This window comes from Hemiscyllium ocellatum, chromosome 1 (genome assembly GCF_020745735.1).
Source record: "Hemiscyllium ocellatum isolate sHemOce1 chromosome 1, sHemOce1.pat.X.cur, whole genome shotgun sequence".
Classification (NCBI taxonomy): domain Eukaryota; kingdom Metazoa; phylum Chordata; class Chondrichthyes; order Orectolobiformes; family Hemiscylliidae; genus Hemiscyllium; species Hemiscyllium ocellatum.
In genome coordinates, this window is record NC_083401.1 from 88143230 (window position 1) to 88166427 (window position 23198).

The window sequence follows — 23198 nt, forward strand, 5'->3', positions numbered from 1 at the left end:
TTTTCAGAGTTCTGACTAATTATTTTCTGATTTTTCAAAACTTTACCAGGACACGGAATTTCCAGGTGTTGTAGCACGACCAATTGGTGAATTCCGAAGTAATGCAGACTATCAGTACCAACTATTGCGCTGTAATGTAGATTTGCTGAAGATTATACAGCTGGGGCTGACATTTGTAAATGAACAGGGCGAGTACCCTCCAGGCACCTCCACATGGCAATTCAACTTCAAATTTAATCTTACGTAAGTGTGCCTGAGTATCGATTATTTATTTGCTGTTGTTGAAATTGTTGAAACAATATGTAGATGGTTTATTATTACTCTTTGATAAGTAGTATGTATCCTGGACTATGACAGAATGTTCTTTTAAGATTTTCTCGTTAAAGCATATTCTGTGAAGGAATATAAATTCGTGTGTTCAGGTTTATTTCCATTTCCTTGATCGTCCGAAAGCGAGAAGGGATAGTAAGCAAAAGAACTCTCATCAGGGCTGAGGTTTTGCTTTAAAGTTGTTACAACTGACCCGCTAGTCGAGAATAGGCAGTGGATGTGATTACAGAACTCTCAGTTTTTGGGGCAAGACCTTTTAGGGGGGTTACAAGGTGCGAATCATTCTATATCACGTGGTCGAGCTGGACTGGTTGCATACACTTGCACTATCACGCAATCACTCAAACAAAACATTTTAATTTGAATGAATTGCTCCTAGTGTATGAGGTACAAATGCATAATTTCCATTTAACAAAGATCAACTGATGTTTGATTAAATGTGTGAAGTTTTTAAATAATTTGAGTTAAAATCTGTAGACCTACCAGATACTTCCTGTTGAAAGCTCTGCTGAAACTTGTTTCTGAATGTTGATTGTACTTTACCAGGGAAGACAGTATGGAAGGTTCAGTGCATCCGAATATTTTCTCTCTTTCACTATGATTGATTAATCAATATGCTTTCGACCACTTCGGTCAGAGAGAATTCAAATAAGGAAACAATTTTTTAAAATAAGTGTTAGCTTCATGAATTCCCATCCTCTGATGGAACGTGAATGAAGAGATAAAAATTGTGACAGTGAGCAAAATCAAATCTTACTTCTTAATTTAAAAATCTTGAGAATGTTTCAATTTGACTGTGAAAGTGTATTTCACAGCCAGACTTTGACCTTTGTGTATTAGAAGATTATCTCAGATTATAATAGGTGAGCCAAGGAGTGGCAAATTGAGGTTGATTTAGATAAATGTGAGGTGTGCATCTTGGTAAGGCAAACCAGGGCAGGACTTGCCCATTTACAGTTAGAGCCCTGGGGAGTGTTGCCGAGCCAAGAGACCTTGGGATGCAGGTTCGTTGAAAGTGGAGTTGCTGTTCGACATTGTATTGGAAAAGGCATTTGACATGGTTGCCTTCATTGGTCAGAACATGGACTGTAGGATTTGGGACATAATGTGGGTGCACAGGAAATTGGTGAGGCTATTTTCAGAATGCAATGTGCAATTCTGGTCATCTTTGTAAATTATGGATTAAACTTAAATTCTATAAGGTTACCTCTCTGTGTCTGATGCACCAGGGAAAAAAGGCTCAGCTTATTCATAGAGGTTTATAAAATCATGAGGGGTATGGATTAGGTGAATAACCAAAGTCTTTTTTCATAAGGTGACGGAGTCTAACACTAGAGAGCATAGGTTTAAGGTGTGAGGGGAAAGACTTTTTATAAGAGTCTGAGGGATAGCAGTTTTGTGCAGAAGGTGGTGTGTGTGAGTAATTGAACAAACTGCCAGAGGAAGTGGTCGAGCTGGGTACAATTACTACGTTTAAAAGGCATCCAGATGGTATATTAATAGGAAGGGTTCAGAGGGATATGGGCCAAATATTGGCAAATGGGACTGTCAAATTGGGATGTCTGGTTGGCACAGACGAATTGGACTGATGAGTCTGTTCCTGTGTTCTATGACTCTATATCATAAATAACAAACAGATTTACTATTTTATATGTTCTGTTGTCACAAGTACATTACATTTTATTTTTCTTTACAAACTTTTTCTATTGATTTTAGAGAAGACATGTATGCTCAAGACTCAATAGAACTCCTTACAACTTCTGGCATCCAGTTTAAAAAACATGAGGAGGAAGGGATTGATACAATGTACTTTGCAGAAGTTCTAATGACATCCGGTGTAGTATTATGCGAAGGAGTCAAGTGGCTTTCGTTCCATAGGTAAGCAACATGTACATATTGTTCAGTAATAAAGATTTCTACTCGGAAGCATTAGGAATGTTAAAAATACGACTTCAGCTTGAGAAAGAAACTTCTCAGAACCAAATAAGCTTTTCTCATCTCAGGCTTCTTTTCATCTGCTTTTTCTCTAATAAATGCCCTGCATAATTTATCTCTTATCAGCTACTTTGTGTTTATGACGTCACATAGTCAGAATTCATAATTTACAAAATTTGATGTGGGAGACTCAAGAGTCCACACTTGCCAATTTTTGAAGATGGCCTGACAAGTTAGTGAAGCTATTTATAAAAATAAAGATACTGAGTTTTATTAATACCAACATAGAATACAAAAGTAAGTAAATTATGTTAGATATTACAAAGCTTCAGCTGGAATTTGTGAGCAATTTTGGGCATCACAATTAGAAAGATTAGCAACTCCTTGGAGGGGGCTACATAAAGGAATTATCAGGGACAAAGGCTTTAAGTTATGTTGAGAACTGAATTATATGGAGATGCTGAGATTGCTGTACTTTCTGCATAAATTGCACCTGCAGATGATATTGAACATGTTGCTGTTTGAAAAGTGTGTTCAGAAAGATTCTTCAGATTTTTAAATAATTGTTTTATAAAAATGGTTGCATTTCATTCCAAGTCATTTTGCTCACTATTGGACACACAAGAGATTGGCTCCCCAAGTTGCCCTCCCCTCCCTGTTTCCATTCCTGACGCCTGCCTTTGTCCCTGCTTCAATCAGCCCTAACGTCTGCAGCCTTCTCTACTCCAGCACTGCACTTGTAGTTCCTACTAATCGAAAAGTTTATTATCGTAGTGCACATATTTAAAATAGTTACCAAAAGAATTAGTGATGTGATGAGCAATTTAACCAAACAAATTGTTATAATATAGAATGCATAACTTGAAGTGATAGAAAGAGTGTTATGGAGAAAACACATGGCTAAATGAGTAGTAATTTCAAGATGGTGGCTTTACTTTTCAAAGATAACATGGATGACCAAATGCTCTCATTTTGCTTTGTATGATTCTGAAATAGTCTCAAAAGTTATAGATAGAGAGTGAGGCTTGTGGACAGGAAGTGTTATATCGTTTCTAATATGTGGGTCAATGATGTTGGTAAATCAAATGCCTTTTTATAAGGAACGTTGACCAATATAACACGCAATATATTCTGTGGCCAGGGTTTGATTGATGCCTAACAGTTTATTATATGTACTGAAATCCGTTCAAATTTCAGATTCAAGGTTGGAGGCATTCAGCATTAAATGACTAGTTAACTTCCTCAAATAATTAGTGCATTTCCTGGTAATATGTCTCCTTGCTCACACTTGCTTACCTCTCCTGGTATTTTACATTCTTTTTTATAGCAGGTTCTTATGTTAGAGAATGTATGATTAAGTGTTCTTCTACTCCTTCATGATTAATACTTTTATTAGATTAGATTAGTGTCTTGGAATATTTATTCCTTGAACATCAATTGAGCATTCAGTGCTCACAACCATTTCTGATGGTTAGAGACCTAAACACTTTACACTTACCTTATTAGTTTCTTTAGTCACAAACCCTTTAAATGCTTCCAAGAATATGGATTTCAAGAGTTAGCACTTTTTAAACTGTTTTCCCCAATTCCTGCTTTGTGACCACTAGCTGTCTTCATGACAAACTGTGGTCAAATTATACCATGTTAAAATTTGAGGATAAAACTACTAAGAACCTAAACCTCATTGATAACACAAGTAAACAAACTCCAAACTCCTTACCCCTTTATATTCATGTATTGCCTTACTCTTATTCCATTTGTTTATTTCCAATGATATTTAGTTGCTGTTTGACTAGGTGAAATTGTTAACTATAAGCCTGTCTTTGATTTTATACCCCCTAATCACTACCCTGGTCATGTCCTACAGAGGCTTTGATTTAAAAAAAATGTTTTATGCAGATGTTTTCTTTTGCAGGATTAACTAGTGTTCTTGCAGCTACAGATCAGTTCTACAGTTCTCAAATCTGAGGTCAACACACATTGGCACGTTCCCAATGAAACTATCCCATTAATCAGGTGATTACTTCATATTAAAAAAAACACCAGTGATGTAAGTGTCAGTGCCAGGTCAAACGACCAGTGGTGGCCATGTTAGAATTGCTATGTAATTGCACAACTGTGAATTAGTGATTTGAAGATAGTAGATTTTGAGAATCATAATTCCCTGTAAATTTTTGTTAATGCTTACCAGAACAGTTTTAAAACACTCCAAGCCAACAGCAGATTTCTGCTATTCCCTACCTCTCAGTCTCGTTCACTGGTTCCCTCCCTCCCAGTCTCGCATGTTCCCTCCCTCCTTCTCGGTCCCACTCGTCTTTTCCTAGCAGAACCACCACCAAATATTTTCTGATAATCTTAGAACTTAAAACCTGAAATCTTCAGGAAAAGACATGAACAAAACGTACCTCATTAATATGTGTCAGCATGTCTATATACTGGATTATTGACGTAATTTTATGTTTTTATTTTTGAGACATTTAAACTTATGTCATGACATGCAAGCTGAACCACAATCAAGTTTTATCTTAATTGCAAACTTCATCAAGTAGTTATATCATGAGCCAGTTAATTAATCCAATGGCCTTAAAGAAGCTCAGCTTCATCTTCGCATTGTCAAACTCTGCAACATCTGATGTCAAGCTTCTGTATTAATAAAACAATGTGCATCGTCCAATTTACTTAGAACCACGACACAGAAGATTCACTTGAATGCACTCATGTCAGAAACTATGTCTCAATTAATTTTGGTTAATGTCCTTTTGGGAAGGAAACTTGTCTGGCCTACATGTAATTCGAGACCCACAGCAATTTGGTTGACTCTTAACTGCCCACTGGACAAATTAAGAATTGGCAATAAATGATGCCTAGCCAGCAATGCCCTCATCCTGTGATTGAATGAAGAAAATTAAATTGCTGAATTTTGGTATTATTACAGCTTTAACACTTGCATATCGTTAGTGTTCTCGGAATACTCAAATTTACAGCGTTAGGATGTGTATCAAGATATTCAATTTTGAAGTTCTGTAGGTGGAGCATTTGACAAATGTTAACAATAAATGCCTAGGAAATGAAGGGAGAACACGTTGAAACACAAATTGGGTCTAATTAGCAATATATGAAAGAACATAAAACATGGAGCCTACTCTGTCATTCAAAACAGACCTAGCTGAACTACTTCCTTAACTTGCTTTTTTTCCCATGTGGTCTTTGCTTTCCTGATGTACCACAAGTCTGTCTGTCTGAACCTTACTTACACATGGAGCATTGATAGCCCTTTGAGTAAAAACTTTATCCTCATCTCCATCCTAAATGCTCGCCCCTTATTGAGACTTTGTCCCCATGTTTTAAACTCCCAGCCATGGCAAACAATAACTTAATGTTTTCTCCCTTATTCTTTTAAACTTCAATTGGTATAGGATTATTTGGGTAGTTTTCAATTTTGTCTAGTTAGAGGCCAAGCTGTGTCAATTTTTTGGATTTATATGTGTTTTCTCTTGGGTTTTATTTGCACAACAGAAACTTCAAATATTTCTTGTGGTTTTGCTTAGTATTGTCAAAATCTGTTAATTGGCAAGCATTTTATGCTGAAGGTTATGGAAAATCATTGTGAAGGTAAATTGGATCTAGAATGTCTTTAATACAGCATAACATCCCATGATCACAAATGCTATTAAACAAAATACTCTAAATAAAACGAAGTAGTGGGCCTGTGGAATTCATTGCCGCGGAGTGCAGTGGAGGCCAGGATGCTAAATGTCTTCAAGGCAGTGATTGATAAACTCTTAATGTCACAAGGAATCAAGGGCTACGGGGAGAATGCGGGCAAGTGGAGTTGAAATGCCCATCAGCCATGATTGAATGGCGGAGTGGACTCGATGGGCCGAATGACCTTACTTCCACTCCTATGTCTTATGGTCTTATGGATGTCCATTGGCATGGTTAAAGAGCTAAGAGATGAGAAGTGTCCTAAACAATGTGTGAGAGGTTAAGAGGAGATGTTTTGGGCATGACTTCTAGATAATTGGCCTTAGGCAGCTGAGAGCACAGTCACAAATAATGGAGCGATTGAAATCAAGAGGTCTAAATTGGAGAAATGCAGAAATCTAAAGATGTTGTAATATTGGAGAAAATTAGAATTGTGGGGAAGCATCACTCTTTGATTACTTTTTTCAGCATAGCGAAGAACTGTGTCCACAAGAAACATTTGTAAGACCAATTCTTACGAATTGCAAGATATGGAAACAATCTTTTTGAATACCAGAAGATTGTATAGATACCTTGAATATATGGCTTGTAATCGACACTCAGTGCCTAGAAGTTTAATATCTGTTAAACTTAGTCAGATGGGGTGGGGGGAGTCCAGAACTAAAGGGCATAGCTTTAGGGTGAGAGAGGAAAAATTTAAAAGGCCCCTAATGGACACTGTTTTCATGCAGATGATGAAGTGTGTATGGGGGAATGAGCTGCCAGAGGAAGTGTGGAGGCAGGTACAATTACAGCATTTAAAAGGCATTTGGATGGGTACATGAAAAGGAAATGTTCAGAGGAATATGGGCCATTTGTTGGCAAATGGGACTCGATTAGGTTAGGATATCTGGTCAGCATGGACAAGTTGGACTGAAGGTTCTGTTTTCATGCTGTACATCTGTGACTCTGTCGTGTGCAGCTTTGTAATCTCTATCTTCTCAAACATGTGCAAATGAAGTACAGATAACAGGCCATCAGGAGACTGACCTTGAAGTTTATGAACTAGACTGCAGAGTCCTTTTTTGTTTCTGGGGCGAGTGGTTTGCCTGAACCACATATGCTTTCAGTGTATGCCAAAAACATGTTCATTTCAGTAGTTAATTTGGAAGTATTAAAGACATACGCATGGAAGTAAGCCATTCACCCTTGTGATCTTTTATTTCCAATCAGTGAGGCATGCTTATCTGTATCCCAACACCCACATTCCTTCAAATCATTTTATGTCTTTGTCTAGCAAAAATCAATAAATTTCAGTTTTAAAGTTATTAATTGACTCTCTTCTTGGTAAAGAACTCTGCACTTCCATTACCTGTGAACAAATGTTTCCGAATGTATCACTGGAACAGTCTGTCTCTTAATTTAAAGGCCTTTGTCATTAGCCTCACCTTGGAATTGAAAAAGTGTTTCTTTATTTATTCCATTAACTTCTTTTAATATCTTGCAAAGCTCAATCAAATTATCCCTTAACCTTCCATAATCCAGCAGTTCGAAAGTCTTTACTGAGATTCCAATTCTCAAAATTGCCATGTATATTGTTCAGGACACAGGAAGTTGCCCAATTTAAGTAACTAACATTCCATTCTCAAGTGCTGGCTACCTCGAGGCAACACCTTTTTTCAAGAGGAATGGAAGCACTGGTATCATTCTATGGACTTGTGATAGTTACTTGCAGACCAGGCAACTGCATGTATCTGTGATAACCCTTGTAGATTATAATCATGTGACATCCAGATATTTTTAATCAACTTGTTCAGGCACATTAGGACATACAGAAAGAGCAGGTAGGACTTAAACCCAGGATTCTGGTCCAGAGGTACAAGTTACGTGCCATTTATGTTCGTTATTTTAATTGGTTTCAGCTGCAAAAAATAGAATTTCATTCACTCTTAATTTTTGAGAATGGCCATAGTTAAGGGCAATGGTGCAGTTTATACTTTATTGCAGAGGGGTTTGGTTATGCAGTTGTGACTCTACTAGACTGTTAATCCAGGAGTTTGGACTAATGTTCTGAAGATATGATTCAAATATTACCATGACCATAAAAGAAAGAAATCTGAAAGTAAAAGCTAGTATCTGTTTTCATGGAAAAAGTGAGGTCTGCAGATGCTGGAGTATCAGAGCTGAAAATGTGTTGCTGGAAAAGCGCAGTAGGTCAGGCTGCATCCATGGAACAGGGAACAGGAAATTCGATGTTTCGGGCATAAGCCCTTCATCATGGTCAACGTTATGATCTGATTGACTTAAAATCCCATCTAGTTCACAACTGTCTGCTGTCTTTACCCAGTCTGGCTTGTATGTGATTCCAAGAATGGTTAAGCAAGCTCCCAATTGTCTTGTACAATGAAAATCAATAAGAATAAAACCAGGCAGATCAAGTGTCAACTGAGGCTCTAGGCATAACAAATGCATATAGCCAAACTGATAAGTTTGTGCAATATCCTCTCCACTACCTGATAAAATTGCAGGACCAGTTCTAAATAACAGTCAAGAATATACTTGACATAATAATACTTGGCATAATCCTGCTTCTATACTTGCCTTTAGTCTTTCTTATCGACTGTTGTAATTTTTAGCTGTCCTACCAATGCGTCCATCAAAGGTGATGACACAATTGTATACAGTCAGAAGGGTGCCTGGTGGTTCTCTACATTGACTGCAGATCCAGTTTGGCCTTGTGACATCACGTCCTGTTGACTGTCACATACTACCCTCCTTTAGCTGATGAACGTTGCTTCATGTTGAGTATCACTTGGAGAAAAGAAACAAAAAATTGCAATGGTGCAGAATCTGCATTGGTTTGACAACTTCAATGTCAATCAACAAGAGTGATTCAATAGTACTTCTGTTAAAATCCCTAAAGAACATATCTAACTGACTGGGCATGCACCAGCAATAGGGAAAAGTTAACCTGACCTAATTTTCACCAATCTACATATTACAGATGCATTTTCTTTGGCAACATTGCTGGCAGTGACCGTGACACTATTCTTGTAGAGACATAGTCCTGTGTTGTGTGACACACCCACCATGCTTAATGGGACAGGATCAGACCAGAATTCATGGCCCATTACTGGACATACCAGGAGCTCCTTATCATGAGCAAAATTGTGTTCAGCCACCATCTATGTCCTCAGCTGTGTAGTCCTCACCTTTTATTGTTGCTGTCAAGCTGGGGAAATGAACTTTCATTCAGTAAAGTGTGTGGCAAAACATGACAGGAGCAGCACTGGACATATCTCACAATGAGACTTTTAACTTTGTGAAACCACACTACAAGGTTACACACACACTAACCAGCTGAAACAGTGTAAAATAGATAGAGAAAAGCAAAGTATTTGCACAATCAACAGATCAGACCAGACTGCTGCATGTTTACTACGATCATTGATGAGTGGGAAGATGACATGTTCCTCCACTTTTTTGTTGACAGGGCCCAACAAGAGTGTAACAAGAAAAATTTGAAATTATTGCAGCTGCAATCTGTTACACTTGTTCAATGCATGATCCATCTCTGCCTCTTGAAGTCCCCACCAACACAGACACAAATTTTAATTCAATTTGCTACCTCTGATATTTTCACTGTTAAGGGGTTGATAGATATGGGGAGGAGGCTGCAAGTGGAGATGAGGCAGATAAACTGAGCACATTGAATGCCGGAGAAGGCTCCATGGACAATATACTCTACTCCATCTGTTTCATGTGCACTTGAAATGAGGAAAAACTACCAACCCCAGGCTAAAGACTTTAGCTCCAAATCTAGGCTTCCCTCTAGCCACGTTGCTCCAGGGCAGCATCAATTCTGGCATTTACCTAATGAAGTGGAGAATTCCCTAGGTACAATCTGTCCAGACAAAATAGGAAAATCCATCAACCTAGGAACACAGGAACAGAAGTAGGCCATTCAGCCCCTTGAGCATGGCGAATTCCAACAGTGTTCAGGGTGACTGTTTGTTTGAGGGTAAGTGAATGTGTGACATGTGGGAGTCTTGCAAGCCCAGTGTATTCCTGTGAGGATGAATGATAAGGATGGAAATATTCAGGAACCTTGGATGACAAGAAGTGTTGAAAGTTTAGTCAAAAAGAGCAAGGAAGCATGTGTGTGGTTAAAGAAACTGAAATCAGACAAGGCCCTTGAGGGCTATGAAGGAAACTAAAAAGAACTGAAACAAATAATTAGGAGGATGAAGAAGGGCTATGTAGAGTCCTTGGCAAGTAGGATTAAGGAGAATCCCAAAGCATTTTGTATGTACATTATGAGCAAGAGGATAGCTAGTGAAAAGGTAAGGTCACTCAAGAACAAAGGAGTGAATTTATGTGGGTAGCCAGAGGAACTAGCTGAAGTCCTTAATAACTTCATGTCGATATTCGCTAAGGAGAGGGACATGGATGATGAGATTAAGGAGGGGTATGTTGATATTCTGGGGCATGTTATATTAAGGAGGGGCAGTCCAAAATGGATAACCTTGCCCTCAGTTACACTGAGCTCCATCTGCTGCACTTTTATCCTTTCACCCAGTCTGTTAGTATCCCTTTGTAATTTTATGCTATCTACACTGTCACAATGTCACCTAATGTCATCAGCAAACTTCAATGCTATTATCTAAGTCTTTTTAAAAAAAAAAACGAATAACTGCAGCCCTAACACATTCTTGGGGGACACCACTGGCCATATCCTGTCAATTTGAGGTACTTACCTATCATCCCTACTTCCTGCTGCTCAACTAATTTCCCAACCATGTCAGTAATTTACATTCAGTTCTATGGGCTCCCATTTTAGTTAGCAGTCTCTTATGTGGAACTTTCTCAGATGCTTTCTGGACATCAATGAACAACATCTGTAGGCATTCCTTGTCCGCTACCTTAGTCACCTCATCAAAAAATTCAATGAGATTTGTCAGGTACAACTTACCTTCCTTGATTACCTACTTGTCTCTCTGATTACCTGAAAATTTTTGTGGTGTTTAGTTACCAACATTTATTCTACACTCCCAACATATACCCACCACAAACGTTGGGCTTACCTGGTCTGTAATTTTCTGGTTTTCCTATTTCACCCTTTTTAAAATGGAGTGACTTGCAATGTTCTAATCCAGAGGGATGATTCCTGTATCTCAGGAACTTGAATGATTATAGTTAGTGCACCTCTAATGTGCTCCCCTTCATTCTTTAATGTCTTTGGATAGAAATTTTCAGTCCTGGGGATTTTCCACTCTTTAGTTCCAGCGGTCTTCTCATTAACGATGTTTTAGTTACTTTTTATGCAGTCCCTCTCCTTGAACCACTATTAATTTCCTTTGGCACTTGCAGCAAGCTATCCATCTTTTCTACATAAATACAGAGAACAGAGAGTAACTGTTCGACAGGTCTGCCATTTTACTATAGTCATTGGCAATTTCCCCACTTTCTGTCTTGAGAGGACCAACATTACTCTTGACTAGTTGATTTTCCTTTATGTAACTACAAAATTTTTCTTCTTGATTTTGATGTCCCTTTCAATTTTCCTTTCAAAATCCCTTTTAGCAGCTCTTATAAACTACATAGCGGTCCTTTGCTTGTTGTTGTACCTTTCCTATTCGACAGGTCTGTGTTCCTTTTGCATTTTTGTAAGTTTGTTTTTTTAGTCTTATGCTGTACCATAGAGCTCTAGTTGTCTGTGGCTGTTTCTTCTGTGAAGTGGTGAGTTATAAACTAGTTCTATATCAGTTAAATTTCTTCAGTCATCCTCCTCTGTTCTTCAGCCGTTTTCTTGTGAGCAGATTTTCCCAATTTGCTGTGAACAGAATCTGTCTCACCTCATTAAAGTTGGCCTTACCTAAATTTAAGATTCTGGTAACTGCTTCACTTTTCACTTGCAAATGCTACATTGTACTCATCATGTTATGAATACTATTTGATAATTGTTCATGTAAATTCGATCACTAATTAAATCCGGTACATTATTCCTTACTAAATTCAATATTGCTTGTCCCCTTATTTAATCCAGAAACTACCCTACTCCAGAATGTCTCTACCTTTCTGACTAGTGCTTGTCTGCCTGTCCAACTCTATATAATCCCCCATTAATACTGCTGTGTTTTTGCATGCATTTAATCAATGCACAACTCTTAGATGTCAATGTTATCAGTGACATTTTTGTTGGAAATTACTTACCAATATTTGCTCACCAAACCTAGCTTGGGTTCTCCCAAGACTTCTCTTCTGTAGATCTCATGATGGTCATGTCCAGTGTGGTGTATTATTAATTGTGTGGAACTCCTCACAATTAACATCCTCAGTCATCATTGTAAATATTGTTTATGAGAGAAAATCTAAAGTTGGCATACTGCAGGAGTGATTCAAATTATGACTGGTCAGATTTTTACTCTCTCAAGTTAGGAAGTGATGGAATAGTATTAATTTGTCCAGATGTCTGGCTGAAACAATACTCGAGCAGCTGAACACCATCCAGAGCAAAGCAGTATTTAATTGGCACAGCATTGCCACTTCAAACATTTACTCTCTCCATAAATGGAGCACAGTGTTAGTTGGCTTGCGCTACAGCATGTCATCAAGGCTTTTCAACAGCAACTTCCAACGTCAGCGTTACCACAGAAATAAAACAAGGGTCACCGGTACAAGGAAGCACCACAAGCTTGCATGTTCTCTTCAGAGTGTCTCAGAATCTTGGATTGGAAAGGTCAAAATCTTGAAAAACACTACCCAAAATACTGTTGACATAACTGAGAGCAATAGTCAGACCCCACCTTGAATACTATGAACAGTTTTGGTCCCTTTTTCTTTGGAAAGATATACTGACATTGGAAACCATTCCAGAGAACATTCATTAGGCTGATACCAAGTATGGAGGGACTTTCTTATGAGGAGACGTTGAATAGATTGGGCATGTGTTCATTAGAGTTTAAAAGCATGAGAGACTTTATTGAAACAAATGAGGTTCTTTGGGGGTTTGAAGGATAGATGTGGAGAATTATTCCCCTTTTGTGGGAGAGTTTCGACCCAGATGGCATAATCTCAGAATAAGGGTTGCACATTAAAGGCAGAGATGAGGAATTTCTCTGCCCTTGAGTAGTGAATCTGTGGAATTTCTTCTACTGTAAAGCACTGTGGAAGCTGGATCAGTAAGTATATTCAAGGTGGCGGTGGACAAATTTTTGATCACTAAGAATCCAGGGTTGTGTGGAAAGGCAGGAAAGTGGATTATCAGATCAACCATGATCTTGTTGAAAAGTGGAGCAGACTCGATGAACTGAATGACCTACTTCTACTGCTCTGCCTTGTGACTTATTCTCTAACTACACCAACCAAACTGCAGCAGTTCAAGAAGGGAGAGAGTTTTCACCTTCAGTGCCAATTAGAGATGGTGAAATCTAGCCTTGCTAGCAAAATGTATATATTTTTTAAATGTACCAACAGCAGTTGTTCAGAAATCTACAAAGATACCACATTAAAGGACATGACAAACTTTAATGTAATAAAAACATATTCTCCAACACCCTTTCTATGACCACTTCTCAGGTGTGTATTGAGGAGGAAGAGGATGCTAGGGGAATCTACTGTCGTGGTACTCTGAAATCAGCATTTAGTAATTGTCCATGTGTCATATCTGCAACGGAGGGCAGTCGTTTGTATAGAAAATTGCAGCTTCCTACCTATATCCTGTTTAGTAACTGCAGTTTTTGACTTTGATGTTAAATGCTTGATACTGAAGGTAAGATTTTAGTGATCGCGTAATGGTTGTTTCATTACAGTGGGTATGACTTTGGCTACTTGATCAAAATACTTACTAATTCCAACTTGCCTGAAGAAGAACCAGACTTCTTTGAGATCCTACGATTGTTCTTCCCTGTAATTTATGATGTGAAATACCTCATGAAAAGCTGCAAAAATCTCAAGGTATTACTGTAATTTTTCTAATACTGAACCATGAATTCTTTTTAACACTTTAAAGGTGTTCAGAACTGCCATGTAGTGAACTTTGTTTATGAAGGAAATTTTTTGTGGGAAATTGTATGTTTGAAGGGTATAGCTACTGAGAAAATGATTTGGAAGTTTATATTGAATAATGTACACAACTAAACTTAACCTGTTAGATTCATTAGTAATATTCAGTACACCAAAAATACCCTTGTACTAAAAGTGTACTCTTGGAATTTTATAAAAAAAACCAAATCACCAGGAGCATTAAGTTTAAAAATCACACAACACCAAGTTATAGTCCAACAGGTTTATTTGAAAGCACTAGCTTTCGGAGCGCTGCTCCTTCATCAGGTGGCTGTGGAGTATAAGATCGTATGATTTACATATAAAAGAACTGAAACCAACATGTTCATTCTCAAAGATAAGAGACTTAACAAACAATCCAGGTATTTTTCAATATATAATTTCAGTTACATCTCACTCAACATTTGCTATAGATTCTGTGTCTTACTATCTTATACTCCACAACCACCTGACGAAGGAGCAGCGCTTTGAAAGCTAGTGCTTCCAAATAAACCTGTTGGACTATAACCTGGTGTTGTGTGATTTTTAACTTTTTGTACACTCCTGTCCAACACCGGCATCTCCAAATCATGACCAGTAGCATTCATCTGCTTCATCGATGACCTCCCCCCACCTCCTATCATACGGTCAAAGTCTGACAAATGCCAGGCAACGACTGTCTCCAATAAGAGACAGCCTAATCACATTGAAATTCAATGGTGCTACCATCACTGAATCCTCGACTACCAGCATCACTGGGGGTCCTCTTGACCAGAAACTCAACTGGACTCATCAGTGACTACAAGGGCAGGTCAGAGATTAGACATACTGCAGTGACTAACTCACCCCTGATTCCTCAAAGCCTGCCAATCGTCCACAAAACACAAGTCAGGAATATGATTCAATATTCCCCACTTGCCTGGATGAGTGCAGTTCCAACAACACTCGAAGCTTGACAGCATCCAGGACAAAGCAGTCTGCTTGATTGGCACCACATGCACAAGCATTCAATCTCTCCATCACTGATGCTTAGCGTGTACTGTCTAGAAGGTGCACTGCAGAATTTCATCAAAGATCTTTGGACAGCATCATTGGCAACAAATCAATAAAAACACCACCCAACACCTACAAGTTCCCATCCAAGCTACTCACTGTCCTGACTTGGAAATGTATCACTGTTCCTGGGTCAAAATCCTAGAATTCTCTCCCTAATCGCATTGTGGGTTAAACTACAGCATATGGACTGCAGTGGTTCAAGAAGCAAGCTCACAACCACCTTCTCAAGGGCAGTGAAGGGCAGGCAATAAATTGCTGGTCAGTTCGCAATTCCTATGAGTGAATAAATTTATTTTGCACTCATTCGTGGGATGTGGGCTGTTGTATTAGCCTTTATTGCCTGTCCTAATTTCCTTTGAGAAGGCGGTGGTGAGCTACCTTGAGTCATTGCAGTCTATTTGACGTAGATACACCCAAACCTCAAGTTAATTATGTTGTTTTGCTTAAATATTTCAGCCACATGAGTCTTTAGCACCAGAAAGTAATGATTGAACTAAGGTGAACACTTGACAAATTATTACTGAAGTAAAAAGTTGTGCATTTGGAAACCACAAATGAAACCAAAAAACTCAAGCAATATTTCTGATGCCATCTGATGAGAGACGTCTACAGATATTAATCCATTTTTTAAGATACTGAAAGAGGTGCAACATTATTGCAACATTTTCTGTAATTGAGTTTTTGAATTAAAAATAGAATCCTGAGAAGTTGTGTTGAGAACATTAAGTCAGAGCATGTGACTTTATAACCTTTAATGTGGAAAACTGATCTGGCTAATGAGTGTATATGGGCAATTAATTAGGTTATCATTTTCTTTCTAACTAAAGCTATTGTCAAAGGAATGGCTATTCTTTCTAGAAAGGATTTTACTCCAGATTTTCCTGTGGGAAGAACATTTTTGTGATTTTACTTTCTTCCTGAAGTAGGTGTGGCCCACTGCAGTAAAATGCTGTTTAGGTTGATGATTTACTGCCGTGTCTGTATATGTAATTTTTATTAGAAAACTGATCAGAAAGAACAATGTGTAGCTGATATTCTTAAATATATTTTTGTGCACTTCCCCATATTCCTTATACATTTTCTATAGCTCTCTACATATCATTTTCTAATGTTTGTAATGCTGTTTTAGTTATTTGAATGAGTTAAGTCTGCAGTGGTACCATTTTAAGAGTTTTCTTTTATTGATGTCAGCTTGGCTAGAATATTTGATTGCTCCTGTAGCAAATTTCTGCATGCAGTCATTCAAATTTATCCTTTTTTAAGTACTCTGTTATATGAATAACATTTATCTAAATAAAATGTGTTTATACAGGGCGGCTTGCAGGAAGTAGCTGAACAGTTAGAGTTGGAGAGAATTGGGCCACAACATCAAGCGGGTTCAGACTCACTCTTAACAGGAATGGCCTTTTTCAAAATGCGAGAGGTATGCATTTAAATTCAAAACATTTAAAGTTAAATCTGTTTGTTTATTTTTGTGGTATTTTTCAAAGTGGGACACATCACCTCTGAGTGGTTAACATTGCTATCATCTAAATTATCTCTCAAATAGCAGAATTTACAGTTTACTCATAAAATCATTGAATGGCTACACTATAAAGGGAGGCTATTTAACCCACATTTCCATGTCAACTTCCTCCAAAACTCTTGCCATTTTTCAGAAGTCCTACAATGTGTTTCTGTGGAAACCATTCTCCAATTCCCTTTTGAAGACCTTAATTGAATCTGTTTTCACCATACTCTGAAGCATTGTATTCCAAATTCAAGATTAAATATTCATGTTAGAATATTAGAAACTTTTATCAAAGCTTTTCATCTTGCACTCATCAGGTCAAGTGTAAGATTACGAAATTTCAAATGATCACAACAATTTATATGACAGGAAAATAATGTGCTGATTTATTAGCAAGTAAGCCATGACTTGTCCAAGATTGCCTGCAGAAAGCCTCTGTAACTGCCCAAGCTCCTGTTTTTTTTTCAGAAAGTACCAAGCTTCAACATGTTCCTGTTCTTTTTGCAGAAATCAGGTCTCTGTCTATAAATATATCACCCTCCATGTTATAAACTCAACTGGGTTGTCTTAAATTAATTACTAGTGTGGTTGAGAGTGGTCAGGATTATTAAATAAATGCTTCCTAATCGCTAAACAACATTTAAGAATGGATGTTCTGGTTTTGGTTTTGCAAGCACAGGCTGGTTGATTATGGTCTGGACTCTGCCAATTACAAGCAACCAAATTGATTTGATCAACCATTTGTACATATGACCTGTATCTGATATTACACCAGTATGGAAATTCTCTCACACTGCTGCTAATGGAATGAAGGCACCTTTCTATTACTGAAAAAAATACCATCTGTGTGGCCATGTGTCTACCTGAATGATATTTTTTGCCAACAGAATGCTAGTATCAGGCCAAATGTCTGACCAATTTGAATCAAATAGCACTTTCTTTTCGTGGTTCTGCAATGTTCAAGTGTAGTGTTTTCAAGCACCTGTTAATTTTTTAAGCATTGTGATATTAACTGTGTATAGTTATTAAGACCTTATTAAATGAAAGAAAAGAAACTAGAAGAAAAAGAATGAGCCTTGCCTTTAACGTCCTCAGGATGTCCCAGTGCAGTTCTTTAGAAATGTAGTTACTGTTATTTTGTATACAAACATGACAGCCTATTTGCACATAACAAGATCCCATAAACAACAGTGAGATAAATGACAAGTTAATTTGTTTTGATGGCAATTATTTAGGGATTAATATTGGACAGGACAATCACAGAACTCCCTGCTCCACTTCGAGGAAGTGACGTGGGATATTTTACATCCACGTGGACATGAGGACCGGACCTCAGTTTAACTTCTCGCCTGAAAGATGATACCTTTGACAACACAGCAGTACCACAGTACTGTATTAAAGTCACAGTCTCAAATTATGGATTGCGCTTTGAACCCATGGCCTTCTAACTTGGATTAGAATACTACTAATGACTTGAGAATCACATTTTATGATGTGCTGAACTCTAGAGATGGCATGCTGTACAATAGTAAAAGACAGTTCTGCATTTTCAATTAATTTTTTGTTGCAGGTAATCTTATTATAGAAATAAAAAGAGCCATTCAGATAATTTTGTTATTTAATCCCTCAATCAGGATCACGGAACATTTTCTGTTAATTTCTGCATACCTCCATGCTTTTTAAAATTTTATTTTGTGTGAAATGAATATCACTAACAAGATTATCATTTACTGTTCATCCTCAATTGCCCTGAGTAGTAGTTTCTTTTTCATTTTTGAGTACTTAAACCCAAGTCAGCATTTACTTTGCTAGATGAAAGTGTATTCCACAAAATAACAACCCTCTGCTTAGAATTCTGTAGGCTGTTTAGATTTGTGTATGGACACCAAAAAACATTGCTTCCTTCTGTATTTTGAGGGCTGTTTATCTGTTACAGTACAGTTGCTAAGCTGAATTATTTTAAATTTTGAGGCTAAAACTTGAATCGGCCTTTAAGTATAGTCCACCTATCGGTGTATTCCTTGTCGGTAACTGTACGAAAGAAAGACTATGGAGAATATGCTGGAGGAAAGAAACCAATTCTGAAGTGATTTATCTTAGGGCTACTACCCTGAGTGGTTCCTTAAATTGAGAATTTCAATTTAGAATTGATGGAGAGCTATAAAGTGTTAAATGTACATTGTATCTTTTTATTTCTGTTTTTGCTAAGATAATATATAACTACTTGAATTTGTAATGCTGTTCTTTATGCTGTGATGGTTTGAAATTAAATTTTAGTGTTCAATTAATGTTTGTGGTCCTGTCAAAAGTTTTTACATGTGTAAGCCTAATTCCTTCCAAATACTTCGACAAATAGAAACTATGCTTAATAGTCGTACAATTTAATATACTCTGCGATGAAATAATGATTTGGTAAGAATTGTTTAAAAAGGCCACATATGTTTTCACTTTGTTTCATTCAATTTTGAAAAGAATGGTTTATTTTTGTTAGTAGTCTTAATGCATCGAGTGCAGTCCAGAATTTTTGGTCTTAACATTTAATGAGTAATGAAATCTTATCTGTGAGGCTACTTGACTGGTCACACTGGTCATAAAAAGCATGCAGTATGAGGAAAATACAAAAGTACAAATTTGATGTAAATGGAACTAGGTGCAGAGAAAAAAAGGTATTGCATCTCTGCCTCCAAAACTTGTATGGTCTGTAGAACGTGTCAGAATGTGTTTTCAAATTTATGGTAGACTGCTGTGTTCTTTATGACCTGGCAATCATAAAGGCACAGGTCATGCCTTCTGACTACTGATGAGCATCTTGGGAGGAGGTAAGAAGACAACATCCAGGGTTTCATTGCTTTAGATATCCTGTCCTTGACTATCTCCCTACACAAGATTCTGCTGAAAGTATTCCCATATCACTGTTACACCACAACTCCTGACCTCTGCTATGTGCCATCAAAAATGTTTTTTTGTCAAATTCTTGAAATTAAAGAACCACAAAGCAAACTTCATTACAACGTTATGAAACAACATTTTGAGTAATACAGACAAAACATAACTAGTTACCCTTGTGGTTTCCTTTATGCCTGTCAAATGGGTGCATTTGTCAGGACCAGTGCTTCAGGATAGTGTTATTACAGTGTTTGCAGGTCATGGTGGCTGGACTGCACTATTTTGACATTGGAGCAGCAGTCTGGGGCAGGCCAGTTGGGTGAGAGACATCAGTTATAGTTTGAGCACAAAAGGTGCAATCTCGAAGGGACAGCAGATTTGTGAAACTGAGGAGCCATGCATGGCGTATCAATAATCCTACACGTCTGCTCGAGAATGATTGTCCGCCTGCTTTAAATCTGCATATGCCTTTGAGCACTCATATCCACAGATAACAAAGCCGCAATTTGATCAACTCTACACACAGCCTGTACCTAGTTAGTCATATTTTTCTATTTCCTTGACAGTGCTGTACACTCAACTGAAAATACACGAAGCATTGGTGTGTGCATACCCACCAGTTGCCTTTACGTTGTCTTATTGAAATTCTTATTTGAATTTTGTGTTACAGAACTCATTTGTAACCTTATCGTTTGGTTGCTGGTACATGCACAGACCTCTGTCCTGTCTGACCTGAAGCTGAACTATGCCTAATGACTCATCTGATTCTCTCTCTATCACTCTCTAAAATGTAAACACTTGCCAAATCTGAGCTGGCAGCTGCAGGTTTCAGATAAAATAAGTGCTTTGTGATACATCTTACTTATTCGCACCCATTATCAGGCGAGACTGGCTGGCCTCAAGGTGGTTCCTGGATACCTGAAAGCATAAATGCATAAGTGCAGAGTTAGGTTGAGAGAATGGCAGGATGGGTGGAAAACAAGAATCGCTTAGTCACACTAGTTGCAATTTTGTACAGTTTTCCCTCACTTAAATTGTGTTCTGATAGTGTGTTTTTGTTCAGTGCAGTTTGTGAATAAAGAACTTGCCCAAATAGTACTGCTTCTGTTTTTGTTGTAGTACAGCCGCAGTGCATGTGCCAAGAACCCCCTTGTGATAATATGTATTCAGCCTTTTTTTTGAAATACAACATCACCTTGCTTGCTGCTTACTCCCTCCCCCAGCCTCTTTCATTTGCCAGTTTGCTTTTGTGATCCTCTCACTGTCTTGCACTTGCTTGAATTTGTTCTTGGGAAGTGGATGTCAGGATTGAAGAATTGGTGGGTTCAATTCTTCAGGAGAGGGGGCAAGGAGAGAGAGAGAAAGGGTTGAGAGAAGGAAGCAATGAATGGGAGGAACTGAATTTTTGCCAAGGAAAGTTGTTTGGAAGGAGGTAATGGCAAATGGGGTTTGGGAAAAGGAATTGGAGAGAGTGGGTTGAGGGATGGAAACTGAGCAGGAGGGAGAGGGAACAGCAAATGAGAGGCAGTACTGTGACACGAGAGAAGTGGTAAGTGTAAGGTTGAGAGGGGGAAATGGAAAGGAAAGTTTAGAGAGGGAAACTCTAAGGAAAAGAAGAAATAACAAGCAGGAGGGAGGAGTACAGTATTTGGAGAGGGTAGAATGAGTAGGAAAGAGTGGTTTCGGAGAGCCAAGTGGGAAGAAGGGGTGTTTGAGAAAGAAGCAGGAAGGAGTGGGAAGTAGTGAGTAAGACAGGAAAGTTATTGGAGTGAGGAGGTTTGGGATTAGGTTAAAAGTTTGAACAAGGTTTTTGGAAAAATGGAGAAATGAACTGAATGGATGGAAAAGGGAAACTGAGCAGAAGACAAGATAGCAACAGCAGTAAGCTAGGAGGAGAAGCAGAAAACCTATATGAAAATATCCTGTTCAAGACATTCTGTACAAATTGCAGGTCAAGAATCTCACCTATTGCAATTTTGATTGTGGTAAAAGTATCATTAGTGTTTTAATTTTGTGCATCCTTTTTAAAAACCCATCAGGACGATTGTCCTGGAATATCTGAATTTGACTTAAAAAACAAAGAGGGCATTATCGCTAAACTATTAATCCAGAAACCTAAGTAATGCTCTGGGCACACAAAAGCAGAGATTGCTGGAAAAACTCAGCAGGTCAGGCACCATCTGGAGAGAAATTGGAATTAACATTTCTGGTTGAGTGACCCTTCCTTCCTTAGAAGGGTCTGGGGACCTGGGTTCAAATCCTGCCATTGCAGGCAGTGGAATTTGAACTCCATTTGAAAAAAATCAGAAATTAACTTTCTAACCATTGGCAAATGTCAGAAAAAACTCATCTGGTTTACTAATGTCCTTTAGGGAGGAAAACTGCCATCCTTACATGATCTGGCTGACGTGTGACTCCAGACACTCAGCAATGTAATTAAGTCTTAACTGCCCTCTGGCCAATAAATGCTGGCCTAACCGGTGATGTCAACATCTCATGAATTAATTAGAAACTTTTTTTTAAAAAACTGCACCATAATTTTTAATGGGGATCTGACAAGGTACATACCTGAAAACAGATGATGATGCTAGTTGAGGTGGCCTCAGTAACTTCATCAATAATCTGGTGCACCATCTCCAAGTGATAGAATACAAACAGTTGTACCTGCTCTCGCTGCCCCAGTAATGGCCCTGTACAATGAGGTGTTAGGTTATCCAGCAAGAGATGTAGAAGAATGTCATGCGTTTGGTTAATTGGTCATAGCTGAGTTCCCAGATGTATGCAGAATCTGAGAGATGTGGGTGTGAGACCTACAGCTGTGATAAGTGCTTGCAGGTGAGGCTGTGTAAATGTTAGACATGAATTGTGATTGCTTGAAATTGCTGATTTGTGGGGGGGGAGGTTGAGCATTTGTGAGGTTGGCCATGTGGTGTGTAGGTGATGTTTTAGAAGGTGCATTCACTGATCTTGACCATTTGTGTCCAGTTTTCAAATTTTTAAAAATATTGCAACTAGGTCCTCAGACTTGTTCTGTTGACCACTGTGTGGACTGGCTCCCATTCCTGTTTTGGTCTCAGGAACTTTGCAGAAACTGGAAACCTCACCACCTTTACAATAACACAGCCTTCAGCTCTGAATTGAAGAACCAGTTGGATTCCCTCACTCTCGCTGCTCCATTGATATTTACTTGTTTACTTTCTAAAATATTTCAAGACCTGCAGCATAATTCCTTTAATAGTGCAGGCTGGCTTTAATGTTTTAGCATCAAAGGGATGTGAGTTCCTTGTTATGTCTGTCACTGTTCACCACTGAAGTGTATGGTGCAACTATGGAAACAAGCAGGCGGCACATGATTTCCATGCTGCCTGCATCACCTTGGTCATGTGGGGTAACTGCACATTTCGATTTCTAAGCCTGTAAATCAGCCATGTTGGAGATTTAGCCCTAAGCTCAGCAACTACGGGTCAGTCAGCTTCACTTCAGTGGTTAGTAATAATGTACAACAAAGTTGATTGTTACTTGGACAAATATGAGTTAATTACGGAAGCCAGCATGGATTTAATAAAGTGAAATGTACTTAACCGGGTGGAGTATTTTTGATTTAACAGGAAAAGTTGATGGGAGTAATGCTGTTGACATGGTGCACATGGACTTTAAGAAGCATTTGATGTAATGATAGACAGCAGCCTTTGTGGAAAGTGGGAACATAGCTGAGTGATACAGAATAGTGGCAATGGATATTTTTTGATCTGAG

The 23198-nt window shown here is 38.2% G+C and overlaps 1 protein-coding gene across 2 annotated transcripts in view; it reads left to right on the plus strand.

Moving 5' to 3' along the window:
* Positions 1-23198, plus strand: part of cnot7 (CCR4-NOT transcription complex, subunit 7) — a 47777-nt gene that overhangs the window by 19283 nt on the left and 5296 nt on the right. The window contains exons 3-7 of one of the 2 annotated variants that reach the window (XM_060824036.1): positions 50-243; positions 2047-2208; positions 13761-13905; positions 16361-16471; positions 17794-18803. In XM_060824036.1, coding sequence (XP_060680019.1) covers positions 50-243; positions 2047-2208; positions 13761-13905; positions 16361-16471; positions 17794-17880 — 699 coding nt within the window. In that variant the 3' untranslated portion in view covers positions 17881-18803. Of the gene's footprint in view, positions 1-49; positions 244-2046; positions 2209-13760; positions 13906-16360; positions 16472-17793; positions 18804-23198 lie in introns of those variants that run through there. The other variant, XM_060824029.1, reaches the window with a different exon arrangement.